This window comes from Hemitrygon akajei, chromosome 29 (assembly GCF_048418815.1).
Source record: "Hemitrygon akajei chromosome 29, sHemAka1.3, whole genome shotgun sequence".
Classification (NCBI taxonomy): Eukaryota; Metazoa; Chordata; class Chondrichthyes; order Myliobatiformes; family Dasyatidae; genus Hemitrygon; species Hemitrygon akajei.
Window position 1 is genome coordinate 41,689,802 of NC_133152.1, and position 24,331 is coordinate 41,714,132.

General features: G+C 41.0%; 1 protein-coding gene across 2 annotated transcripts in view; it reads right to left on the reverse strand.

Moving 5' to 3' along the window:
- The window catches only part of ube4b (ubiquitination factor E4B, UFD2 homolog (S. cerevisiae)), a 100,711-nt gene extending 77,209 nt beyond the window's left edge, over positions 1–23,502 (reverse strand). For both annotated transcript variants that reach the window (XM_073032217.1, XM_073032216.1), the window contains exons 1-2: positions 23,261–23,502; positions 3,100–3,280 (exon numbers count right to left, since the gene is read on the reverse strand). In XM_073032217.1, coding sequence (XP_072888318.1) covers positions 3,100–3,280; positions 23,261–23,284 — 205 coding nt within the window. In that variant the 5' untranslated portion in view covers positions 23,285–23,502. The remainder of the gene's footprint in view (positions 1–3,099; positions 3,281–23,260) is intronic.
- Positions 23,503–24,331: the final 829 nt, after the last annotated feature.

Sequence of the window (24,331 nt, forward strand, 5' to 3'; positions counted from 1 at the left end):
TCTGCACTTCCTCAAAACTACTTTCCCCTCCACCTACCTTCATATCATCTGCAAACTTTGCAACAAATCCACCAATTCCATCATCCAAATCATTAACATATACTGTAATACAAAAAGAATCAATCCCAACACAGGCCCCTGTGGAACACCACTAGTCACTAGCAGGCAACCAGAAAAGACTCCCTCTATTCCCACACTTTGCCTCCTGCCAGTCAGCCACTGTTTTATACATACTAAAATATTTCCTGTAATACCAGGGCTCATAGCTTGTTAAGCAGCCTCATGTGTGGCACCTTGTCAAAGGCCTTCTGAAAATCCAAATACATAACTTCAACTGATTCTCCTTTCTTTACCCTGCATGTTATTTCCCCAAAGACTCCAACGAACATGTCAAGCAAGATTTTCCTTTGAGGAAACCATGCTGACTATGGCCTATTTTATCATGTGCTTCCAACTAACTGAAACCACATCCTTAACAATCGACTCCAACATCTTCTCAACCACTGAGGTCAAACTAACTGGCCTAAAATTTCCTTTCTCCTGTCTCTCCCCCTTCTTGGAGACGAGTGACATTTGTAATTTTCCAACCTTCTGGACCCATTCTGAATCTAGTGATTCTTGAAAGGTCATTACTAATGCCTCCACAATCTCTTCAGCCACCTCTTTCAGAACACTGGGGAGTACATCATCTAGTCCAGGTGACTCATCAACCTTCAGACCTTCCAGTTTCCCAAGAACCTTCTCACTAGTAATGGTAACTTCACTCACTTCATGACGCCTGACACCCGGAACTTCCACCATACTGCTAGTGTCTTCCATAGTGAAAACTGATGCAAAATATTTATTCAGTTCATCCACCATTTCCTTCCCCCCCATTACTATCTCTCCCGCATCATTTTCCAGTAGTCTGATATCCACTCTTTCCTCTCTTTTATACTTATCAGAAGCTTTATTATTGGCTAACTTACTATTCCATCTTTACCTTCTTAATGACTATTTTTAGTTGACTTCTATTGGTATCTGAAAGCTTTCCTATCCTGTAATTTCCCACTAATTTTTGCTCTATTATATGTCCTCTCTGGTTTTTATGTTGGCTTTGACTTTTCGTGTTAGTCATGATTGCGTAATCTTGCCTTTAGGATACTTCTTCTTCTTTGGGATGTACATCTCCTGTGTTTCAAAATTGTTTTCAGCAATTCCAGCCATTGCTGCTCTACTGTCATCCCTGCCAGTGTACTTTTCCAATTAGTTCTGTCCAACTCCTCTCTCATGCCTCTGTAATTCCCTTTACTCCACTGTAATACTGATATGTCTGACTTTAGCTTCTCAAAATTCAGGGTGAATTCACATTATGATCACTTTCCTCCAAGGGTTCCTTTACCTTTAGCTCACTAATCAATCCTGGTTCACTGAAGATATATTGCACACATTGCACAGAACACAGGGGCAAGAATGTGATGCTGAGCCTTTATAAGGCATTAGACAGACTGCACTTGAAGTATTGTGAGCTGTTTTGAATTCTTAATCTAAGAAAAGGTGTGCAACCATTTGAGAAGGTCCAGACCAGGTTCTTGAGAATGGTGCTGGGAATGAAAGGGTTAAAGTACGGGAGGCTTCTGATGGCTCTGGAACTGTACTCACTGGAGTTTAGAAGAATGGGGAGGGGGGGGGGGGAGAAATCTTATTGAAACATATCGAACATTGAAAGGCCTAAATAGAGTGGATGTGGAGAGGATGTTTTCTATTGTGGGTGGATCTTGGACCTGAGGGCACGGCTTCAGAATAGAGAGATGTCCACTTGGAACAGAGATGAGGAATTTCTTTAGCCAGAGGATGGTGATCTGGGCGGCCAGGTCATTGAGAGTATCTAAGGCAGAGGTTGATAGGGTGTTGGTTAGTCAAGACAAAGATTACAAGGAGAAGGCAGAAGAATGGGATTGAAAAAGATAATAAAAATCAACCATGGTGGAATGACGCAGCAGACTTGATGGGCTGAGTGGCCCAATTCTGCACCTGCGTCTTATTTATAAAGGCATGCCCACAAATGGAGCTTGTGACGTCAAGCCTGGCTTAAGTTTAGATCAGTCTGAATTATCAGAATGATTTACACATCAGATTCTAACAAAATAGATTAAATAGATCCACTGGTCTGGATTACCCAGCTCCATTCCAGAAGCTGAAAAAAATGGCCACAATAAAAATTTTGATTTCCACTCCCACCCCCATTTTCTGTGGGACAACTAAAACCTAGCCTCAGTTAACTGCACTACCTTAGAAGTGGTTAGCAATGAATATACACTGAGGTTCAAATAACTCCCACGGTAAAAAACACAGCTTACCATCATGAAATAATGGCACTTGTATTAAGTGCAACTGCTTACCCAACTTCCTGGGTAGCACTCAAATCACTATTGTCTACTCCTAGATTCAAATTGAGTTCTTGGCAGGCTATCTTTGGGGAAAATGTCCTTCATCCTCCATTAACTGGTCCAGCCAGCAGAGACAGCTAACAGTGGAGCATGGGAATTTTAAAACCAACACAAAACATTAGTTTTGTGGTACAACATTCAAAATAACATCCTCTAAAGATGGGTATGTCAAATCTAGTTCAGTAATCCAGTAAAAGGGTTCATGGATCGCACAACACTGAAATCAAACAAACCTCCCCCACCCCCCAGGTACAATATGGTAACAGGCCCTTCCAGCCCAACTAACCCAACTCGTACGACTTTGGAATGTGGGAGGGAACCGAAGCACCCAGACGAAACCCGTGCGACCACGGGGAGAATGCTTAGTCACTGGTAAGAACTGAATTTGGTTCACTGGCACTGTGAAGCATTGCACGAACTGCTACACTACCACGCTGCCCAAACACTACTTTCTGGATCATTTAAGATGAAAAAATAAGAAATCTTAGTCTGCTCACAAAATCCATACCCAACAACTCTAGTAAACTTTCTCATTCTAAAAGGAAACAATTGAAACAAAGCTCCTATGGGAAACTATATTTTGTTGAGTAACTACTCAGCCAAAACCTTGGCAACAATGATAATATTAAAAAATTAATTCAATCAGTTGAACCATCTCATTCTCCCTTACCCGTTGCTCCAATGGGTGATGTTGCTGGAGTCACACTGTGTACATTCAGGGCCATATTCTGAGATATCCCTGGCGTGGCTGCAGATACCCCTGGAGGGTTTTCTCGCTGTGGGGATGTTAGCGGGGTGGTGGGTTGTGAAGTCGGCCCACCAGCTAGCCGTGCCAGACGCCTTCTGCGAATCTGTCAGTGAGAAAATGTTACTGTTGAAAGGAGAGAGTGCACTACAGCATTGAAATAGCAATCAGTTCACTAAATGCTCTGCAGTTTGCAAGTATCAGAATCAGGGTATCTTCAAAAGATGATGTTTCAAAAAGGTAGCATTCGTTATTAGGACTCCCATCACCCAAGACATGTCCTCTTCTCATTGTTGCCATCAAGGTGGTGGCACAGGAGCCTGAAGACACACACTCAAAATTTTAAGAACAACTTCTTCCTCACTTCCATCAGATTTCTGAATGGACAATGAACCGATGTATACCACCTCTATTCTTTGCTCTCTTTTTGCACTAAATTTTCTTATACATTTCTTCATAGTTTTTTAAATTACATACCACAGCCGCAAAACATTTCACAACGTATGGCAGTTACAGTGACCCCAACTCTGAATCAAGTTTATTGTCAAAAGGGATGTTGGGGGGAGGGGCTAAGGGGAGGGGGGAAGGGTATTCTTTTTTTTTCTTTCTGTAACCATCTGAAAACTTAATTTAAAAAAGTTTTTAAAAAAGTTTATTGTCAAATACTTTAGTCCTGAGATTTGTAAAGTCAGTAATCAGCCGCAAATGACATTGGTAAACTTGCAGTAAGCAAGATCTCAATCATGAAATGGCCCCTCCCATGAAGCCGGTATACGAAAACATTTGGGAGTAGCCGAGTGGCTTCAACAATAATTCCCAAAGCACTGCATGGCAGCATCCTCAAAAATCTGATACTGAAACAGAATATATTAAGCATGTGACTCAAAGACTGGTTAGAGATGTTTTCAGGAGAAACTTGGCAGGGGAGAACGGCAAACAAGCCAGAGAATTTTAGACTGTCAAAATCCATTATATTTAAATTCAGGGATAAAGAAACAAATCCAAGGGGAGTTTAAACCTGGAGGATTCTACTTATTTAGAGATTCAGCAGGGAACAGACCCTTCCTGCCCAATGAAACACAAGCCCCAGCAAACCACCTATTTAACACTAGTCTAATCACAGGACAATTTACAACCTACTTACCCGTACATCTTTGGAATGTGGGAGGAAACTGAAGCACCTAGTGGAAACCCACGTGGTCACAAGGAAAATGTACAAACACCTTACAGACGGCGCAGGATGTCTCATTTAGGAAGATGGCAGGCATAGAACGGTGCAAGTCAGGATACAGGCAAAATTTTATTTAATAAACCTAGGTTTACCAGGCAGTTGAGGTAAAAGGCAGAAAATACAAAGATGAGGATTTCATCAATTTGGCTAAAGCCAAAGTGGAGAAATGTGACATTATGAAAATAGAAGGGTGGTATTAGTAATGGGAGTATTTATGATCAGAGGGGCATTACTGATGTGAAAGATGTTACTAAAAGTTAAATTCTAGCTTTGGTTTTCCAAATATTTATTTAGCTGTCATGGCTAGCAGAAATAGAAAGTTTAAGACCTAACTAACCATTTTGCAATTCAAGGTTTCTTCTACTCAGTGATTTATTGACTAACACTCTCCTTTGAAATTAGGCACAGAGTTAGTTTTATTTCCCTCCCCACTGATCTCCTTCCTGGCACTTATCCTTGCAAGTGGAACAAGTGCTATACCTACCCCTACACCTCTTCCCTCATTACCATCCAGGGCCCTAAAAAGTCCTTCTAGATGAGGCAACACTTCACCAAGAGTCTGTTGGAGTCATTTATTGAGTTTGGTGCTCCCAGTGTTGTCTCCTGTATATTGGTGAGACCAGAGATAAATTGGGAGATCGCTTCGCCAAGCATCTATGTTCCATCCGCTAGAACAAGCAGGATCTCCCGGAGGCCCCCCATTTTAAATCCCTGTCCCATTCCAATATGTCCATCCATGGCCTCTTGCACAGTTGTGATGAGGCCACACTTAGGTTGGAGGAACACCACCTTATATTCCGTTTGGGTAGGCTCCAACCTGATGGCTCCAACCTGAACATCAATTTCTCAAACTTCCAGTAACAGCCTCCAACACCAAGGTTGGAGGAACCTCCAAATATAAGGTTTTTTTTATATAACCTTATAAGGTTCCTCCAAATATAAGGTTGGAGGAACACCACCTTATATTCCATTTGGGTAGGCTCCAACCTGATGGCTCCAACCTGAACATCAATTTCTCAAACTTCCAGTAACAGCCTCCAACACCAAGGTTGGAGGAACCTCCAAATATAAGGTTTTTTTTTATAACCTTATAAGGTTCCTCCAAATATAAGGTTGGAGGAACACCACCTTATATTCCATTTGGGTAGGCTCCAACCTGATGGCTCCAACCTGAACATCAATTTCTCAAACTTCCAGTAACAGCCTCCAACACCCCCCTCATCCATTTCTCATCCCCTTTTCCCTCTCTCACTTCATCTCAGCAATCAACCTCCCAGCTCTTTACTTCATCCCTCCCCCTCCAGTTTCACCTATCACCTGGTGGTTCTCTCTCCCCTCCCCCCACCTTTTAAATCTACTCCTTAGCTTTTTTTCTCCAGTCCTGCCGAAAGGTTTCATCTCAAAACATCAACTGTACCTTTTTCCACAGATGCTGCCTAGCCTGCTGAGTTCCTCCAGTGTTTTGTTTCTTGACTTGTTTGCCCCATAACTTAAAATCTACCAAATCACAAAGACTCTTCTCGGGCTTCCAGTCAGGTACAGGCATCAATTTTAACATTTCGATGACAAACTCTGCCATCTTCATCAGGGATGATGCTGGGCATGTCTAGTCCAAAGGTACTTATACCCCACTGTCCAACCCTCTTGATTAATTAGTCCTCATCCATCAGGCTTCCACTGTCCCACTTTGCTTACAATCAAATTCCATTTCTTACTTAGAGCAAGACCTCATGGTGGAAACCCACATTAAGGAGCACGGGAGGTGTATCCATTTGGGTTACCCGGAGAAATTAGCGGTAGTAGAACATTGCATTCGCAATGGCCAAAGGATGGTCTTTGACAGTACAAAACTACTGCGCTGTGCCATTGGCTTTTGGGACCACCTGGTGAAGGAAGCCATTGAAATAAAACTAGAAAAGAATTTTAACAAAGACAAAAGGTCTCGCTCTAAGAACTGGAATGCGATTGTAAACAAGGTGGAACAGCAGAAACCTGACTGGATGAGCACTAGCCAATCAGGAAGGATAGATGACGGGGTATAAATATCACCGGACTACACATGCCCAAGCATCATCCCTGATGAAGATGAAGTTTGTCATTGAAACGTCAGTTAAAATCGATATCTATACCCAGCTGGAAGCTCGAGTTTATTCGTCACATAAGCCAGGAAAGCACTAGATCCTTTTTCATCTACCAAATCAGTTCAATTTGTGACGTAACGAATAAAAGAAAAGTGCCTTGCCCAAGCTGTTCTGCAATGCTCAAATCTCTAGTCCATGCGACCAACATTCTCTTTAAAGGGCAACACCAAAAAAGTGCTGGAGGAACTCAGCAGGTCAGGCAGCATCTGTGGAGAGGAATAAACAGTCGATGTTTCGGGTTGAGACCCTTACGCAGGATTGAAGGGTCTAAGCCCGACCCGTTGACTGTTTATTCCTCCATATAGATGCTGCCTGACCCGCTGAGTTCCTCCAGCATTTTGTGTGTGTTGGTCTGGATTTCCACCATCTACAGAATCATTTGTGTTTACGTTCCCGCTAAAAGACTGCAAAATAATACTTTGTTATCAATAACTAAAAAATTAACTTGCAGCACAAAGGATCTGAATGAGTAATTGTTCCACTATGGTGCCTCGGTTTAATATTCTTGACAAGTTTAAACTGTCAAAATACTACATGATTCGATGCATCACGTTTATACACCACTACAAAAACTAAGAGCTTATCAATACAAAAGTCCTGAAGGAGAAGAGCCAAAGAAACTACACAGAGGATAATGATGAAATAGAAAAAACCTGGGGAATGCAAATTAGTCATAGTAGCAACCACAAAGTGATAACAAAGAAAAACAGTTTTGGTACTCCTGTGTCCAATTAGAATGAATGGAATATTTTCTTGTTAGACCAACGGGGAAAACTGTATTCACAACAGAACATTTCTAAAGGTGGTTTATAGCCTTTGAAAATGTCGATGGAATTTAGAAAGTATAGAAGTCATTTTTGAACAGGAAAGCCTAATGTGAAGCAATATAATAAAGAGTACAATTCTTTAGTGATGACAATTAAAATTATGCATAATTTACAATACTGAGAGCACATTTTACACTACCTAACAGTATCGTAGGTACCAAAATAGAGTCAAATCACAGGTGTTTGAATATTAACAATGCAATTCTTAACAGCACAAAGTGAACTACTATTAAGCAAAAGCTGTGGTTAAACAAAGAGACACAAAAAATGCATTCAGGATCACAGCAAGCATGACCAAAGGATTAGACAACTGATTTGTTTCTTGTCAATCAAACTCCAGATAAATAATCTGAAGACTGATAAAAATGTAAAGAGTGTACATACCTCACCTTGGTCCGCACCAAAGCCAAAAATAAAATTACTGTGTAATTTTCAGTCAAAAAAACCGTGTTCACCACAGACATTATAGAAATCTGTCCACAAAGCTTCAGTAAGTTCTAAGGTGGACTTCCCCTTTCTAGGTATTAGCTGAATTTAGACATCTTCTGCAAGAGATGTGTAGCACATAGCATCACCTCACCAACTTGCAGAACACAGGCAGCAAACAACAGTTTTAAATATTGAAATATTATCACTTATTTTTTCCTTAGAGAAATGAAATTAAAACAAAAACTGAAAAATCAAAATGAAATTTTATTTTTGTGCCTTTAGCAGCAGTTGCACTATATATAGTGTAATGTATATGATAATTATCCAATATCCCTGCAAAAAAGTCCAACCTTACTTTGCTGGAGGTGGGGTAAGCTACTGCAAGAGAAACTAAAACCAAACCAGGATAGAGGGCAAAGCAGCTGAGCAAAGTGAAATGGTGGCGAATGAAACAAAAACAGGAGCTGTGCACAGAGAAAAAGCAATCGGATGAAGGGAACACAAGTTAGATACTGGAAAATCTATTGAAAACAGTAACTACAGAGGAAAACTGAATGGACAGAGTACAGGACACGTACAAAGATAGGACTGGTCAGGGCGTTAAAGGTTATGAGGAAAAGGAAGGAAAATAGGGTTGAGAGGGAAAATACAGCCATAATTGAATGGCAGAGCAGATACAATGGGCCGAATGGCCTAATTCTGCTCCTGCATCTTAGTTTTAGTTTAAAATCTGACTGAGATTTTTGAGGGAGTTAAGCTTTGTACAATCGAAACTAGTTTCCCAAAGCATAACATTGAAAGTAACTACTCAGTTCAACAGCAGAGCATTTGAGCCTTTTTACAGGCAGAATGAGGAAAATGTCAAAATTTACATCAATTAACTATTTGATATTTAATCCATAATAGCGCTAGAATGAAAATCAGCCATTCTGATAGAATCGAAAGAGACCTAACACCTTATATTCCATCTGGGTAGCCTCCAACCTGATGGTATGAACACTGATTTCTCAAATTTCTGGTAATGCCCCCCCCCCCCTTCACCATTCCCTTTTCCCTTTCTCAAATTTCTGGTAATGGCCCCCCCCCCCCCCACCATTCCCTTCTCCCTCTATCACCTTATCTCCTAACCTGTCCATCACATTTCTCTGGTGCTCCTCCCCTGTCAGACTCCCCCTTCATCAGCCCTGTATCTCTTTAACCAATCATCTTCCCAGCTCTTTACCTCATTCCCCCCTCCTGGTTTCATCTATCACCTTGTGTTTCTCCCTCCCCACCTTTTAACTCTACCCCTCATCTTTTTTCCTCCAGTCCTGCTCAAGGGTCCGAGCCCAAAACGTCGACTGTATTCACTTCCATAGATGTTGTCTTGCCTGCCAAGTTCCTCTAGCATTTTGTGTGTGTTGTTCGAATTAGCCACGAAGTTTTCAAATTTATGCTGCCAAGATGTAGGGAATGTCTTCTGATCCTATATTAAGATCTATTTTGTCTTCCATTTGATTTGACAATGGGCAGAGGCATAAAAGGATCAATGATACCTTTTAAATTTGCACACAATATTGCTTTTGCAATTCTGCAAAAACATTGTGGGGAAAAATGCTACAAACAAGTCAAACATTTATAGTCTAGCAAACTTCCAAACTTCCTCAGCTCAATCTTAGTTTCTTTTTCACACCCTAATCACTTCCTAATGCTGGAACCACTTGAACCCTGAGTGACTACATTGCAGAATAAAGCTGATGACAATAACTGGGAGTCAGAGCACAAAAACAGGCCTATCAGCCCATCTGGTCCATGCAAAACTATTATTCTGCTGTTTCATCAGCCACACCTGGACCAGAGACCTCCATACCCCTCCCATCCATGCACTTATCTTACATTTTGCAATCAAGCCTGCATCCACCATTTCCACTGTCTGCTCGTTACACAGTCACACCACCCTGTGAATGAAGCTTCCCCTTGTGTTCCCCTTATTTTACCTTTCACCTTTAACCCATAAACTCTAGTTCCAGACTCACCCAACAGAGGAAAGAAGTCTTCTTGCATTTACCCTGTCTATACCCCTCCATTCTGTATACCACTATCAAATCTCCCCTCATTCTCCTCTGCTCCAGGGAACAAAGTCCTAACCTATTCAACCTTTCACTATAACTCAGGTTCTCAAGTCCCAGCAACATCCTTGAAATTTTTCTGAGTAATTTTTCTTTCCCAAGGGCAGAAATAGCTAGTACAAGAGGACATAATTTTAAGGTGGTTGGAGGAAAGTATAGGGGGAAATGTCAAGAGGAGTGTTTTTTTTTTAAAAGAGTGGTGAGTATGTGGAACATCCTACCAGGAGAAGTGGTAGTGGCAGATAAATTAGGGACATTAAGAGCCTCTTAGACAGGCAAATGGATGATAGAAAAATGGGAGGCAAGGGTTAGATTGATCACAGAGTAGGTTAAACAGTCGGCACAACATGGTGGACCAAGAGATCTGCACTGTGCTGTGGTGTTCTATTTACTTGTTGAGATACAGCACCGGTCCTTCAAGCCATGCTGCCCAGCAACCCTATGACCCCACTGACCTCAACCTAATCACAGGACAATTTACAATGACCAATTAGCCTACCTGGTACATCTTTGAGGGAGGAAACCAGAGCAGCTGAGGAAAACCCACACATTATGGAATGTTCAACATCAATTTAACTCAAATTCATTTTCCACAACAGCCAACTGAAGCCAGTTTGTGTGAGCTTCATTAGTCTGAAGTTGTTACAGAGGATATGAGGGGCAACTGCAGCTGCCAAGCCTTATCCGTTGCTGAAAACATCCAGGCCTTATTACTTCATGATTAAAAAAACATCCCCGCTTAATTGCCTTCACTCTACAATCCACCAACGCAAGGGCTTCGAAAGCTTCACTTATTCTCAAAACTTACTGAGTCAATTGTGCATACTGATCCAAAATGTCTCCTGATTAAGCAATACCTCAAATTTTAAATATCCTGGTTATCAAATGCACCTTTGATCTAGTTCTCCTCTTCCAGCCTTATCCCCCCCCCAAAGAAATCTGCACTCATCATTCAAATTTCTCATCCCCCTCCAAGTTGAATTATTCCACACTAATAGCTATAACATCAACTTCTAATCTCCCAACCTCAAATTCCTCAGTAAACCTCTGTCTTATGTACAATTACCTTGTTTAAAACCTACACCTTTGAACAAACACTCCCATAAAGAACTTTGAAACATGTGATAGATTTTATTTCATTCCTGCCACTGGATTTATGACTGCTGTCCACGTTTTTGGAGCAAAGAAAAGATTAAAACAATTTCAAGACTTTAATAGCAGGTCTAAAAACAAGTTTATTAAAGCCTTCCAATACAAAAACAGAGGTCTCACAAATTTCAAGATTAACTGTGGAGAACATTATAACTATTTGCATTACCATCTGGTATGGAGGGGCCATTGAACAGGATCATAAAAACCTGCAGAGGATGGGAAACTCAGTCAACTCCATTATGGTCACTAGCCTCCCCACCACCCAGGACACATTTCAAAACAGGACACCTCAAAAAGGTGGCATCCATCAGTAAGGACCCCCATCACCCAGGACGTGCCTTCTTCTCTCTGCTACCATCTGTGAGGAGGCACAGGAGCCTGAAGACGCTCACTCAATGTTTCAGGAAAGCTTCTTCCCTCTGCCATCCGATTTCTGAATGGACAATGAATCCATGAATACTACCTCAGTATTTTTTCCTTTCATTGCACTATTAAATTTAATTTTTTGTACATATGTTTTACTGTAATTTAGTTTTTATTATGTATTGCAATGTACTGCTGCAAAACAACAAATTTCATGATGTATGCCAGTGACGTTAAACCCAATTCTGAATTAGAAAACTACCAATACTATTACAGTACTATAAAACTGTATTAGCTCCTAACAGTAATCGGAGGAATTCATCCAGTTATATGCTGCCATGTTCTTTTGATTGACTGTAAATGAACAAGTCAATGCAGACACCTAGTGCAGATAACAGACTGCCTTTATACAATGCTATCAATGAATGCATCTTCCAAATTTTTGTTTTCACTGTAACTAGATGATTGTCAATGCCTTCAAATTCTTGATAGTTCCTAACTTAAGTAGTGAAATAGTTTCATTTTCACTCACAGCTGGTTCTGGCATTTCCAACATGAATGCTTGAAACCACAGTGAGCAAAACAGTTCTGAATCATCTTAGAGCTCATTTCTTGCAAACTTTCAGAGACAAAAAAATTGCTTTTTCAACACAAGTGCATGCAACTGATGTTGGTTAGAAACTGTTTGGCAGAGACTTCTGTCCCAATTAAGCAACATAAATGAAAGGAATCCCAGCTATTTTTTCAATTTTGATTTTTAATTAAGAATTGTCCCAAGTAAGCGGCTGTCACAATTATCAGGAATCCATTACATTTAAGATTAACCCTGATTTGACACAAGCGATGCATTTCACTGTACGTGTGACAAGTCAAGATAAACTTTATCTTTCATCTCTCTCTACTCTATGGATGAATTCTAAGCCTTTAAGAAAAGCCACTATTTCATAACTTTTGCAGACAGAATATTACTCAGCCAGAGATACAAGTGGATATGTTAGACCATACACAAAATGCTGGAGGAATTCAGCAGGTCAGCAAAATCTAAGGAAATGAATAAACAATCAACATTTCGGGCAGAGACCCTTCTTCAAGACTGGAAAAAGAAGTCAGAGTAAGGAGGCAAGGAGGAGGGGAAGAAGTACAATTCGGTGGGAGATAGGTGACAGGTTCCCAGAAAGGATACATGGCTGTGGGAGCAAGACTGGGTGAGCTAATGGTTGAAGAGTCAAGGGGCGGCAGAGATTACAGAAGGGGAGCAGTGAGAGAGGGCATCACTGAATTCCTGAAGGGAAGATTTAAACTTCTTCAGGGTATCCCTCAAAGAGACTTTGCAATAATAATAGTAGTAGTAGTATCAAAAACATGATAAAATCTGCAGATCTGGAAATCCAAAGCAACACACACAAAATACCCCTTCCCCTCTCCTGATTTCAACTGTCACCTACTTTGTACTTATTCCTCTCCTCTCCTCCCCCCCACCACTTCGCTTTCTTTCCAGTCCTGATGAATGCCTGAAACATCGACTGTTTACTCTTTTCCACTGATGCTACCTGGCCTGCTGAGTTCCTCCAGCATTTTGTGTATGTTGTTTTGAAAAAGGATGCAACACTAAAAAAAAAAGCTCCTGCTTTACAGTACCTCAACATATCCAATCCTGGCCCCAATACCTTCACTTAGGCACTTCACAATTAATGGCACTCAATGCAAAATTGGGATCTTGGACAATCATTCCTACATACAGTCCACCAGCATTAACTCAATGACAATCTATGGAAGTTCATCTTGTTTCACATCCAACTTGGAGCTTCCAGGTCCATATATATAGATATAAAAATAAAGGGCATTGGTGAGACATCTTGATGAATGTATTGGAAATAGTTCAGGTTTCTCATATCCAAAATCATTGACTCTTTCTACAGGTCCTGTCTGATGTGCTGTTGACACCATTTTCTGTTTTTATTTCAAACTTCTAGCATCTGCAGACACGAGATTCTATGAAGGGGAACAACAGTTGATGTGTTACAGAACAAGATACTTCATCAGAATTGGAAAGGGGGTAAACACTATAATGAAGTGTGTGTGTGCTTATGCGTGCAGGTGGGGAGGGGTGGTAGGAGCACACCCTAGCAGGTGTTAAGAGTCCAGATGAGCAGGAAGGTAGGAGGGTGGGTGAGCCCTGATGAGGGATCTCAGCCCAAAATGTCAACTGTTCATTATTCATCACAGATGCTGCATGAACTCTAGTTCCTCCAGCAGTTATGCATGGCTTCAGCACCTGCAGGGTTTTTTTTATTATGGACAAGACGTTTACTCAAGCTTTGTAAGACTAACAGATTTCTTTCTTAAGACAGACAACATTTTGCTTTATCCCAAAAGGTGCAAGTAGAATGTTTGGGGGCAACGTTAGAGAAAATTCGTGATAAGGATGTGAAAGATATCAGGACAAGGCAAAATGTTAAATTTTATTTACAATCAGGTCATGATTTTATTGAATGACAGACTGGGCTCAAAGGTTTGAGGAGCACATTCCTGAATTTCATGTTTATGCAAGCACTTTTCTGCAGAGATCCAATGTTAGGTTTCTTTTGTCCTGGAATATGAATACTCTATGCTAAATGACAATACTCACCTCAGCCCTCAAGAGAAGAGTTAAGGGTAACATAATGCTCTGAGGGGATGGGGGAAGGGGTCTCCAGGATTCCAATAAGATAGCAGTAAAAAGGATTCAAATCAGGTGCACTGCACTACAGTGCTGTCAAGTTTACTGTCACCCGACTGTATGCATATATAACCAAACAAAACAACATTCCTCCAGATCATGGTGCAACCACAAGACATCACATACAGGCGATAAAACATTACCACAAATAAGTATAATTCAAAGTGCATGTTGTGCACAGCACAAGTAAACAGCAAATGATTACCAGCTTGCTGTCATAGGACTGAGAGCTCAGAGGAAGGAGGGGATTCATTAGTCTCACAACATGAGGGAAGAGGCTGCTACTTAGACTGGCAGTCCCAGTCCTGATACTCCTCTATCTCCTTCCTGACAGTAGTGGCTCAAAGAAGTTGTGGGATGACTGGTAGGGATCCTCAGCATTGCTTTAGGCCTTTCATAACATACCTCTGTACAAGAAATGCCATCCTGACCTCTTTTAGAACCAATTCCATTAGCACCCTCAATCCCAGGAGTACATGCTGAAGTGCCAAGAAGAGTAAACAGCAAGAAGATTAACAGTCACCTTCAGGGTAAATTATGCAAACTCATGGTTGATGAAATTTAATCCAGTGATGTGAGAAACAAAGCATCTAGAAAGGAAAATAAAGCACAAGATGGTATATAATTTTATTTTTAAATGGCGTTGAAACAAAAGGGGAGGACTCAGACAAATCTCAGATGGGAAGTTAATAAATATAGTTGCAAAAGCTCTGTGGTACCTTATTAGGTACAGGAACCCAGTGTGGTCTTCTGCTGCTGTAGCCCGTCCACTTCAAGGCTCAACGTGTTGTACATTCAGAGATGCTCTTCTTCACACTACTATTATAACATGGTTACTTAAGTCTCCCTCTGGTGCTCCCCTCCCCCTTTCTTTCTCCCTAGGCCTCCCGTCCCATGATCCTTTCCCTTCTCTAACTCTGTATCCCTTTTGCCAATCATCTTTCTGGCTCTCAGCTTCACCCCACCCCCTCCGGTCTTCTCCTATCATTTCACATTTCCCCCTCCCCCTCCTACCTTCAAATCTCTTACTATCTTTCCTTTCAGTTAGTCCTGACGAAGGGTCTCGGCCCGAAACGTCGACAGCGCTTCTCCCTATAGATGCTGCCTGGCCTGCTGCGTTCCACCAGCATTTTGTGTGTGTTGCTTGAATTTCCAGCATCTGCAGATTTCCTCGTGTTTACTTGAGTAAACAAGTTGCCTTCCTGTAAGCTTGAACCAGTCTAGTCATTCTTCTCTAACCTCTCCCATTCACAAGGCATTTTTACCCACAGAGCTGCCCCTCACTGGATGCATTTTTGTTTTTTGCACCACGCTCTGTAAACTCTAGAGCAGCTTTTCCTCAAGCTTTTTGCCCTGGAGGAACTCTTGAAATAAATCTTAAGGTCTCAGGGAACCCCTACGTAAAAATTATTATATCAACAGCTCATGATACGTTAGGATGAAAATTTCCCTCCAATTCTCTACACCAGTTGAGTTTGTTCGCTCCCATAAGTCAGATGACGGAGCACAAGGGGAAGTTGGGGGAGCTAATTCGGGAAGGAGAGGCTGACGTCACAGCCCAAGTTGAGAGAGTCAATTTAATGCTCGGAAAACGCACTTCACGCTCCCATCAGCCTAACATCCTCCCCTCTGTGCAATACAGTGTTCAATTATCAACGGCCTCCCCTATCTCGCATCAAAAACTGAGAATGGACTCAACCAAATAAACATGGCTGTACTGTGCACCACCCTACTGGACTGAGAGCAGCAGGGCTGCCACCACGGCGAGCCCAAGCATCACATGTCACGCCAAGTTCAAACAATTGGGTTTTTTTTATTGCGATTTCTCGCGGAACCTCAGTTGAAAAACCTTGCTCTAAGAGACTGCTGTGCATGAAAACCACAGGAGATCAGCAGCTTCTAAGACACTCAAACCACCCCCTTTGGCATCAACAAACATTCCACAGTCAAAGTCACTTAGGTCACATTTCTTCCCCATTCTGATGTTTGGTCTGAACAACAACTGAACCTCTTGACCATGTCCACATGCTTTTATGCATTGAGATGCTGCCACATGATTGGCTGATTAAATACTTGCATTAACAAGGTATACAGGTGTACCTAATGAAGTGGCCACTGAGAGCAAAAGCCTTGATTATATAAATAAGGATGTTAAACTTTAATCAAATATTAAGTCAAATTCTTGGAAGTGCATTTCATAAAGAGGTCGTGGATTTTGGCAAAGCTGATGAGATTTCCCAGTGTGGCATTGTGGATATGGGAATGCTAGCAAATCAGCTGAAGATTAGAGTTAGTAGACATGTTCAAATTAAGTGTGGTTTTGATGCATTACACAAGAAGAATGACTTCAGAATTAAGGCAGTTTGTGATCACAGAATATAGATTTAGAAAAGTGGCAAAAAGAAAGAGAACACAATGAGTAATAGGCACAAAACACTGATGGAACTCAGCAGGTCAGGCAGCTTCTACGGAAAGGAATAAAGAGCCAACGTTTCGGGACGAGACCCTTCATCAGGGCTGAAAAGGGAACACTGACTTTTTATTCCACTCATTGGATGCTGCCTGACCTGCTGAGATGCTCCAGCATTTTGTGTGTGTTACTCCAGATTCCCAGCATCCGCAGAACCCCCAGAGCTGAGGATAATATTAACTCATTTTAAAAGACAGTAAATTATCCGGAATGCACTACCTTACCATCTGCTGGAAGAAACTGGATATTGAACTTAATATACATGTACACAAGGGAAAGAAAAATACCAGAAAAGCAGTCTAATAGGATAGCTTTTAGAAGTGTTTCCAAAAACCCCACCTTCCTTCACTTGCTTTAACTGAAAACTAGCAAATGTACCTTCAGCAGCGTGTCTGCAGTCAAAAATTTCTTCCCCGAACCCCTCATCTTTTCCACGTCGATTTGTTCCACTAAAACTTCACATTGTGCAGGTGCTGGAAACCCAGAGCAACACACACAAGATGCTGAAGGAGCTCAGCAGATATCACCCAATATCAATTTTTAAGTTCAATAGCCATGCTAATCTCTTTTCCCCTGCATAGATTTTCCTGTATTAAGAGAGCAGTTTGTTATTGCAAGTAAATGGAAATGTTATATTTATCCAATTACTTCACGATTATCTTTTGCTCATTTCTCTTCCTGTGTACACACCACTGCAGAATATCCTGGTCAGAAAAGCACATATTGAAGATTGGGGAAACTGATAGTACACAAAATAAACAATAACTGCATCCAAAAGATCACAAGAACATAAGACTATACGATAAAGGAACAGATTAGGTCATTTGATCCAGAGTCTGCAACATACATTCAATCACGGCCTATTTATTTTCCATCTCAACGTCATTCTCCTGCCTTCTCCCCATAACCTTTGATGTTTTTACTAATTAAGGACTTATCAACCTCTGCTTTATGACATGGCCTTCAATGGCAATGAATTCTACAGATTCACCACCCATCTAGTTAAAGAAATTCCTCATCTCCACTCTAAAGGGAGATCCTTGTATTCTGAGGGCTATGCCTCTGGTTATCAGAAACCTCAGTAGACAAAATATCCTCTCCACACCCACTCTATCTAGGCCTTCAACATTTGAAAAGTTCCAATACACAGCAATGTTTTGCAGCCAGTTCACAAAACTACTAGACATACTTCTTTTGAGGAACATTGCCTCAAGAATGCAATGTCAATCAAGGATCCCCACCAACTCATGCCCTCAGTACTATTTACTTACTTATAACAGAGAGAAAATGAGGGGAACTCATCAGGCCAGGCAGCATCAATGGAAAAGAGTAACTAGTCAGTATTTCGGGCCAAAACCCAAATAAGACCCTTCTGAAGATTCTCGGTCCAAGATGTTGACTCTTTATTCCTCTCAATGGATGCTGCCTGACCCGAGTTCCTCCAGCATTTTGTGTGTTTACTACCCTATTATTCCTTTTTTAACCATTATCTTTTAAATAGTGATTTTGGATTTGTACTGTCTGCAAAACAATCTTCCCAAAAGACAGTAATAATAAATTTGATTCTGCTTCAGCCAATACTCTTTTAACCATTATATTAACCTAAAGGCCTTGCTACATTTACTTTTTTTTAAATTTATACATTTACAGGATGTGGGCGTTGCCAGCTAAGCCCAATATATGCACATACACAAATATTCTCCTGTTTCTGCCATATCATTCAACATCCTTCCATTTATTGTACATTCCCTTGCCTTCTTAAGGTTCCATAAATGCATGGTGCAAAAATGCTGGAGGAACTCAGCAGGCCAGGCAGCATCTATGGAAAAGCGTACAGTTGACGTTTTGGGTCGAAAACCTTCAGCAGGACTGTACTCTTTTCCATAGATGCAACCTGGCCTGCTGAGTTCCTCCAGCATTTCGCATGCGATGTTCGGATATCCAGCATCCGCACATTTTCTCTCGTCTGTGATTGGAACTCACTTTTCACTGTGTTGAGCACATCTGTCACTCTTCCGCCCAACTGATCAGTCCAAGTTCATCTTCCTGCAAACAAGAGAAAAGCTGCACCCCCCCCCCCCCCCGTTTCTTCCATGGCCTTCTGTCTCTTTCACCAACTTCCTAGATCTTTGCTTCATCCCTCTCCCTCTAAGTCTCATCTACCGCCTGGCGTTTCTCTCTCCCATCCCCCCACCTTTCAAATCTACTCCTCAGCCCCTTTTATCCAGTCCTGCCAAAGGGTTTTGGCCCAAAACGTCGACTGTACTTTCCATAGATGCTGCCCGGAGATGCCTCCAGCATTTTGTGTGTTGCTCATCTTCCTGCAATGTTTTTATAAAACCTTCAAACTTTTCATCACATCTATAAAATCAAGTCAACTGTATCTACAGAACCATATATATCAAAGCTGAAATTACTGTGGAATGGCAATAACAGCTTTCCAGTCACACAGCACACGAAATATTCAATAATCATTGCAATACACACACAACATGCTGGAGGAAATCAGCAGGTCAAGCAGCATCTATAGAGAGGAATAAACAGTCAAGATTTTGAGCCGTGACCCTTCATCAGAACTGGGGAAGAAGCTAAAAATAAGGAGGAATGAGGAAAGGAAGTAGTAAAGACTGGCAGGTGATAGGTGAAACCAGGTGAGGGGGAAGATGGGATGAAGTGAGCAGCTGGGAGGCAATAGGTGGAAGAGGTAAAGAGCTGAAGGAGAAAGAAACTGAAAGGAGATTGGACCATAGGAGAAGGGGGAGTGGGGGAGAGGGAGGTGATAAGAGGTAAAGGGAAGCCAGAATGAGGAATGGAAAAAATGAGGGAAAAATTAGAGAATTTCTACCTAAAGTTAGAGAAATCAATGATCATCTTTTTTTCTCTTCCCAACTATGCCAATTTTTTTTCCATTAACGATATCCTTAGATCTTTTAGGGTTTTAATTAACTAACCTGCCTCAAGGGACCTTGTCAAAGGCTTGCTAAAAACCAACATTAACAATACGATGTGCACTTCCATCAATGATCCCCTTATTTCCTCAAATAACTCAATTGTGTAGTCAAAAGTGACTCTCACAAATTCCCACTGGAAAACCCCCAAAGTAATCTGTAGTAATCTAAATGAAGGTCTTATAGAAAGGATCCCAGTAACTTGCCCACCACCAGATTTAAATGAACAGACCTCTAAGTACTGGCTTTAATTACTACTCTCTTTTTAAACATACACCACTAGCGTGTTCTGGCTCAACTGCTGTTGTGAGAAAAAATTTAAAAATTGTAATTAGACCTTTGCAGCTCTTCCTTCTTCCATAATTGAAATTTAAACTGAAAGCGCTGCAAATGAGACTAGCATCACTGTAGAGAAAAACAATGATCTCAGGTCAATGGCCTTCAAATACAGAGGAAATCCAAGCAAGTTACTTGTTGCCCCCTTCTCTGCACTTCAGAGCCCTCTTAAAATTACCGACCACTTGATACCTTATCATCAAAAAACAAGGCAGGTTGCTCAAAGATATATCTCTATACCACAGCAACTAATGAGAACAGATATGAAGGCTTCCAGCTACAGTAAGTCAAGCTGACATAAGTATGCAGTTATCCTCAAACAAGTCCAGTTGGAATTTGCAACTTTAAACTGAAAATTTCACTGAATCTAAATACACTTCCAAAATAGTTAAAAACATTATAAAAGTTAATGTGTACAAATCTCAAAGGACAGTGTGTTCAGGCAGCAGTGGTGGTGAAGGGACGGGGGCATGGTTTATGTACAACTGCTTTCACTTCCATCTGTGGAAGACCCTGTCCATTATACACTAATCAAATGGTAACTACAGAAAAGCCCAGAACATGAGCTAGTCCTAGATGACTTGAACAAAGAAAAGTGAGAGAGATGCTGCATTTGATAACCTATTCACAAGTTGTATTTGACAAACTCACATAAGAAAGACTACAAATAGCTGGAGATTACATTAGGAATTTTGGTATTTTAAGCCATTAAGCTGCTGCTTGAAATGATAACTAGCAGATGGAAACAGTTCCACGAGTAGGAGAAGGGACATTTGTTGCTCAATCGTAGATGAGTAGTAGGCAAATATTTCCCAAGTAATGCTGCACCAACAGCAGCTGCAGCAAAAACCATTAATCCATTGCAGGAGTAAAACAAGAGTAGGTAGAACACAATTCACGGGAGGAGGAAAAGTATAACAAAGATTCATTCACATTTACTAAAATTTTTGAAAAATTAAAATACTTAAAATTAAACAAGTATTATAAAGACATGAGTGGTGGGGTGGAGATGCACCTCTAACAGAGGAGTAGTAAGACGTGCCTTCCTGCCATCATCCTGCAGGTCATTCTTGAGCAAGGTGCAGCATCCGCTTAGCCCCTGATCAGGGACACATGAAGCCCTGGGAGCAGGTGGTGGATGGTCATCTGAGTAGCTGGTGCATATTACAAGTCCTGGTTAGGTGATCACTGACGCCAGGCAGATGATCTCTGAAGGGTATTGTTAATAGCTGGGGTCACCGTTTTTGTAAAGACGCTCCCCAGAAGGAGGCAATGGCAAACCACTTCTGTAGAAAAATCTGCCAGGAACAATCATGGTCATGATGCCATGATTGTCCACGTCATACGACAGAGCACATGCAGAACCTCACTTGGAGAGTTGTGAGCAGTTTTGGGCTCCTTATCTTTGAAAGGATGCTGAAACTAGAGAGGATTCAAAGAAGGTTCATGAAAATGATTCCAGGATTGAATTGCTCGTTATATGAAGAACATTTGAAAACTCTGGCCCCTTATTCACTAGGATTCATACAAATGAGGAGCAACTTCATTGAAACCTATCGAATATATTGATAGAGAGGATTTTTCCTATGGTGAGAGAGTCTAAGGACAGAGGACACAGCCTCAGAATAGAGGGGCATCCTGTTTAGAACAGAGATGAGGAGGAATTTCTTTAGCCAGAAAGTGGTGAATCTGTGAAATTCTTTGCAGCTGTGGAGGCCAATCTTTATGTATACTTAAGGCAGAGGTTGATAGACTCTTGATTGGTCAGGGTATGAAGGACTACAGGGAGAAGACAGGAGATTGGGGCTGAGAGGAAAATTGGATCAGCTATGATAAAATGGTGGAGCAGATGCAATGGGCCATGTTGCTTAATTCTGTTCCAGTATCTTATAGTCCTATAATGATGATCATAAAGACATGGTATTTACTTGAAGTAAATGGTCTTGTCATTATGCTAGAACTCTAATCTTTGATCAACTACAGTAGACAATAATTCCATCTAGACTAAGGGTTATGATTTCAACCTCCACACCCCAAGTAAATCAGATGCATCAAAGCACAACTGAACAGAGTTGTGATAAATCTTAAGGTTGTAGCAGGTCAGCAAAATGGGCTCCAGATACAAATCAGATGCAATCAATAAAAAGCTTCAGAAGTGACATTTGGATATGGAGGACTGGGACAAATAATTGCTAGTAAATAATATATGAAACTAAAGCTTAATTTAATATTCCTTAGTGATATCACCATAACTGTACAACCAACCAGATGGCAAGTTAGAAAGCAAATTTGATCTATAGAACTTGAAACTTTGTTCAGAATGATAGGTATAAGTTGCCCTTCTTTCCACCAACTGATGCACCTCCCTCTATTTATGACCTCAGTCACTGCACTGTAAACATTTTAAACCACTTTTTATAATGCTGTTTACATTGTAAATACATGCCAGTACTTAGGCATTTTATTCCCATATCCATATGTCTAACTTTATTTTACATAATTCTTTATAAATGCTAAATTTGTTGTTGCATGTGCACCAACACAAATTCCTAAATGTATATGGTGAATAAAACTGATCCCTTCATCCTTGATCAAATGTCAGTGAAAATCACAAATTAATGTTTCCACTATCCTCAGTGCTTAAGTCATTCAGCCACGTAACATTTGCAAAATAAATTTAAATCAGAACAATTTAATGATTTGCTATTAAGATGTTATTGAGAATAAATTTAACTGAAATGTGCCCTATTTATACAGTAATGTAGAAGGCTAAGCTTCTCTCACATTAAAGGAATCATATTTTCACAAAACTCGACGCTAATTGATGAATATCTCTTGGTCTTCTCCTTGACTCACCCTCCCCCCCCAAAAAATAAAACACTAAAGGGTTTTATTACCTACAGCGCTAGACTAACAGTCAAAAGTATAATCAGCTTTTTAAAACTACAAGAAACTAATGAATTTAGTTTGGACAATGCACACAATGAATTCAAGTGGTATATTTTTTCCCCAAACCGCACAAAAATCGGAAGATATATAATCACTTCTTTACTATGAAAACGTTTTTGTCCACTTTCGCATCAGCACGTATGTTTGAAGTTCCTACACTTATAAATAAGGCTGCATACGAATCACTTTTTAAAAGACTTGTAAAACAAAATTGAAACTTATTTTTAAAAACCTTTTAAACGATGAAATTGCCAAAGAATGGCCTACAAATGTCGACTTCAAAAATTTCAACAAAAGGACATGCAATGAGTTTCTTATATGGACACTTAACTCAGATTTATGCTTGCACACGAAAACAACCAGCTTTCTAAATAAATGAGAAACAAAAATGAATCAACGAGGGCTCTCCTCACCTCATCAGCACTAAGTTCTTCCATTCTTTAAGTGTATTTTTCACGTTTTTGTTAAGAGAGAAACACGATTCTTTTCAGCAAAGATGCATAGTTTGTCACAGACTTTGACTGAAGACGGAGGAGGATGTGTGAGGGCGGGGTAGAAGACAACTCTCGTCCCTTCAGCCTGTGAGGAGAGGCCTGCCCCTGACACAAAGTCTTATTCATCAAAACAACACCCTCGCCATTTTGATTCCATCAGGTGACACGGCGCATGCTCGGCGGCGACAGCCAATCGGCGGCCACACTCGCTCCCGATCACCACCCAATCAACGGAGCCGGCGCGCTCACCAATGACAGGCCGCGGCGACACAGAAAGCCTGCGCCCCGATTGGCTGAGAAGTGCGCTAGAACGTGGTTGTCGGAGTTCCGGGTGTGTTGAGAGGTGGTCAGGCGAAAAAATTAGTCTCGCTGAACCATATAAGGAAATGTAGCGCATGACAGAAAAGCTTGATGAAAATTCCGCCTATGAGACGCTTTGAAAGGGTGGAATACGAAGCATCTGAGGGACTGTGATAATTATGACAATAGCAGTGAGCTGGTTTGGATCTGATGGACGGAACGGCCTCATGTATTGTCACTATTTTAAAACGTGAGGGCCATTTGCAGACTAAACTGAAAAAGCAGACTGTTTTTAATAGTAAACACAAGAGATTCCGAAGATGCTGGAAATCTTGAACACACAGTGCTGGAGGAACTCAGCAGGTCAGGCAGCATCTATGGAGGGGGATAAACAGCTGACGATGTTCAAGGGGTCCTGGGTACTTAAGCATGCAGGCTGATAATGTTAGTATTCATTACATTAGGATCTGAGTACAGGGCAAAAGATGCCCCGCTCTAATTATACTGGAGTTCCCTGCATCTGGAATATTGTGCATAGTTCATTTTCTCTTAACCTTGAAAAGGAGTCAAGATTCAAGATAATTTGCCACGTCTATATCACAACATACAGTGGAATGCATTGTTTGCGTTAACAATCAACACATCCGAGGGTGTGCTGTGAGCAGCTTGCTCCTGTTGCCACACATTCCG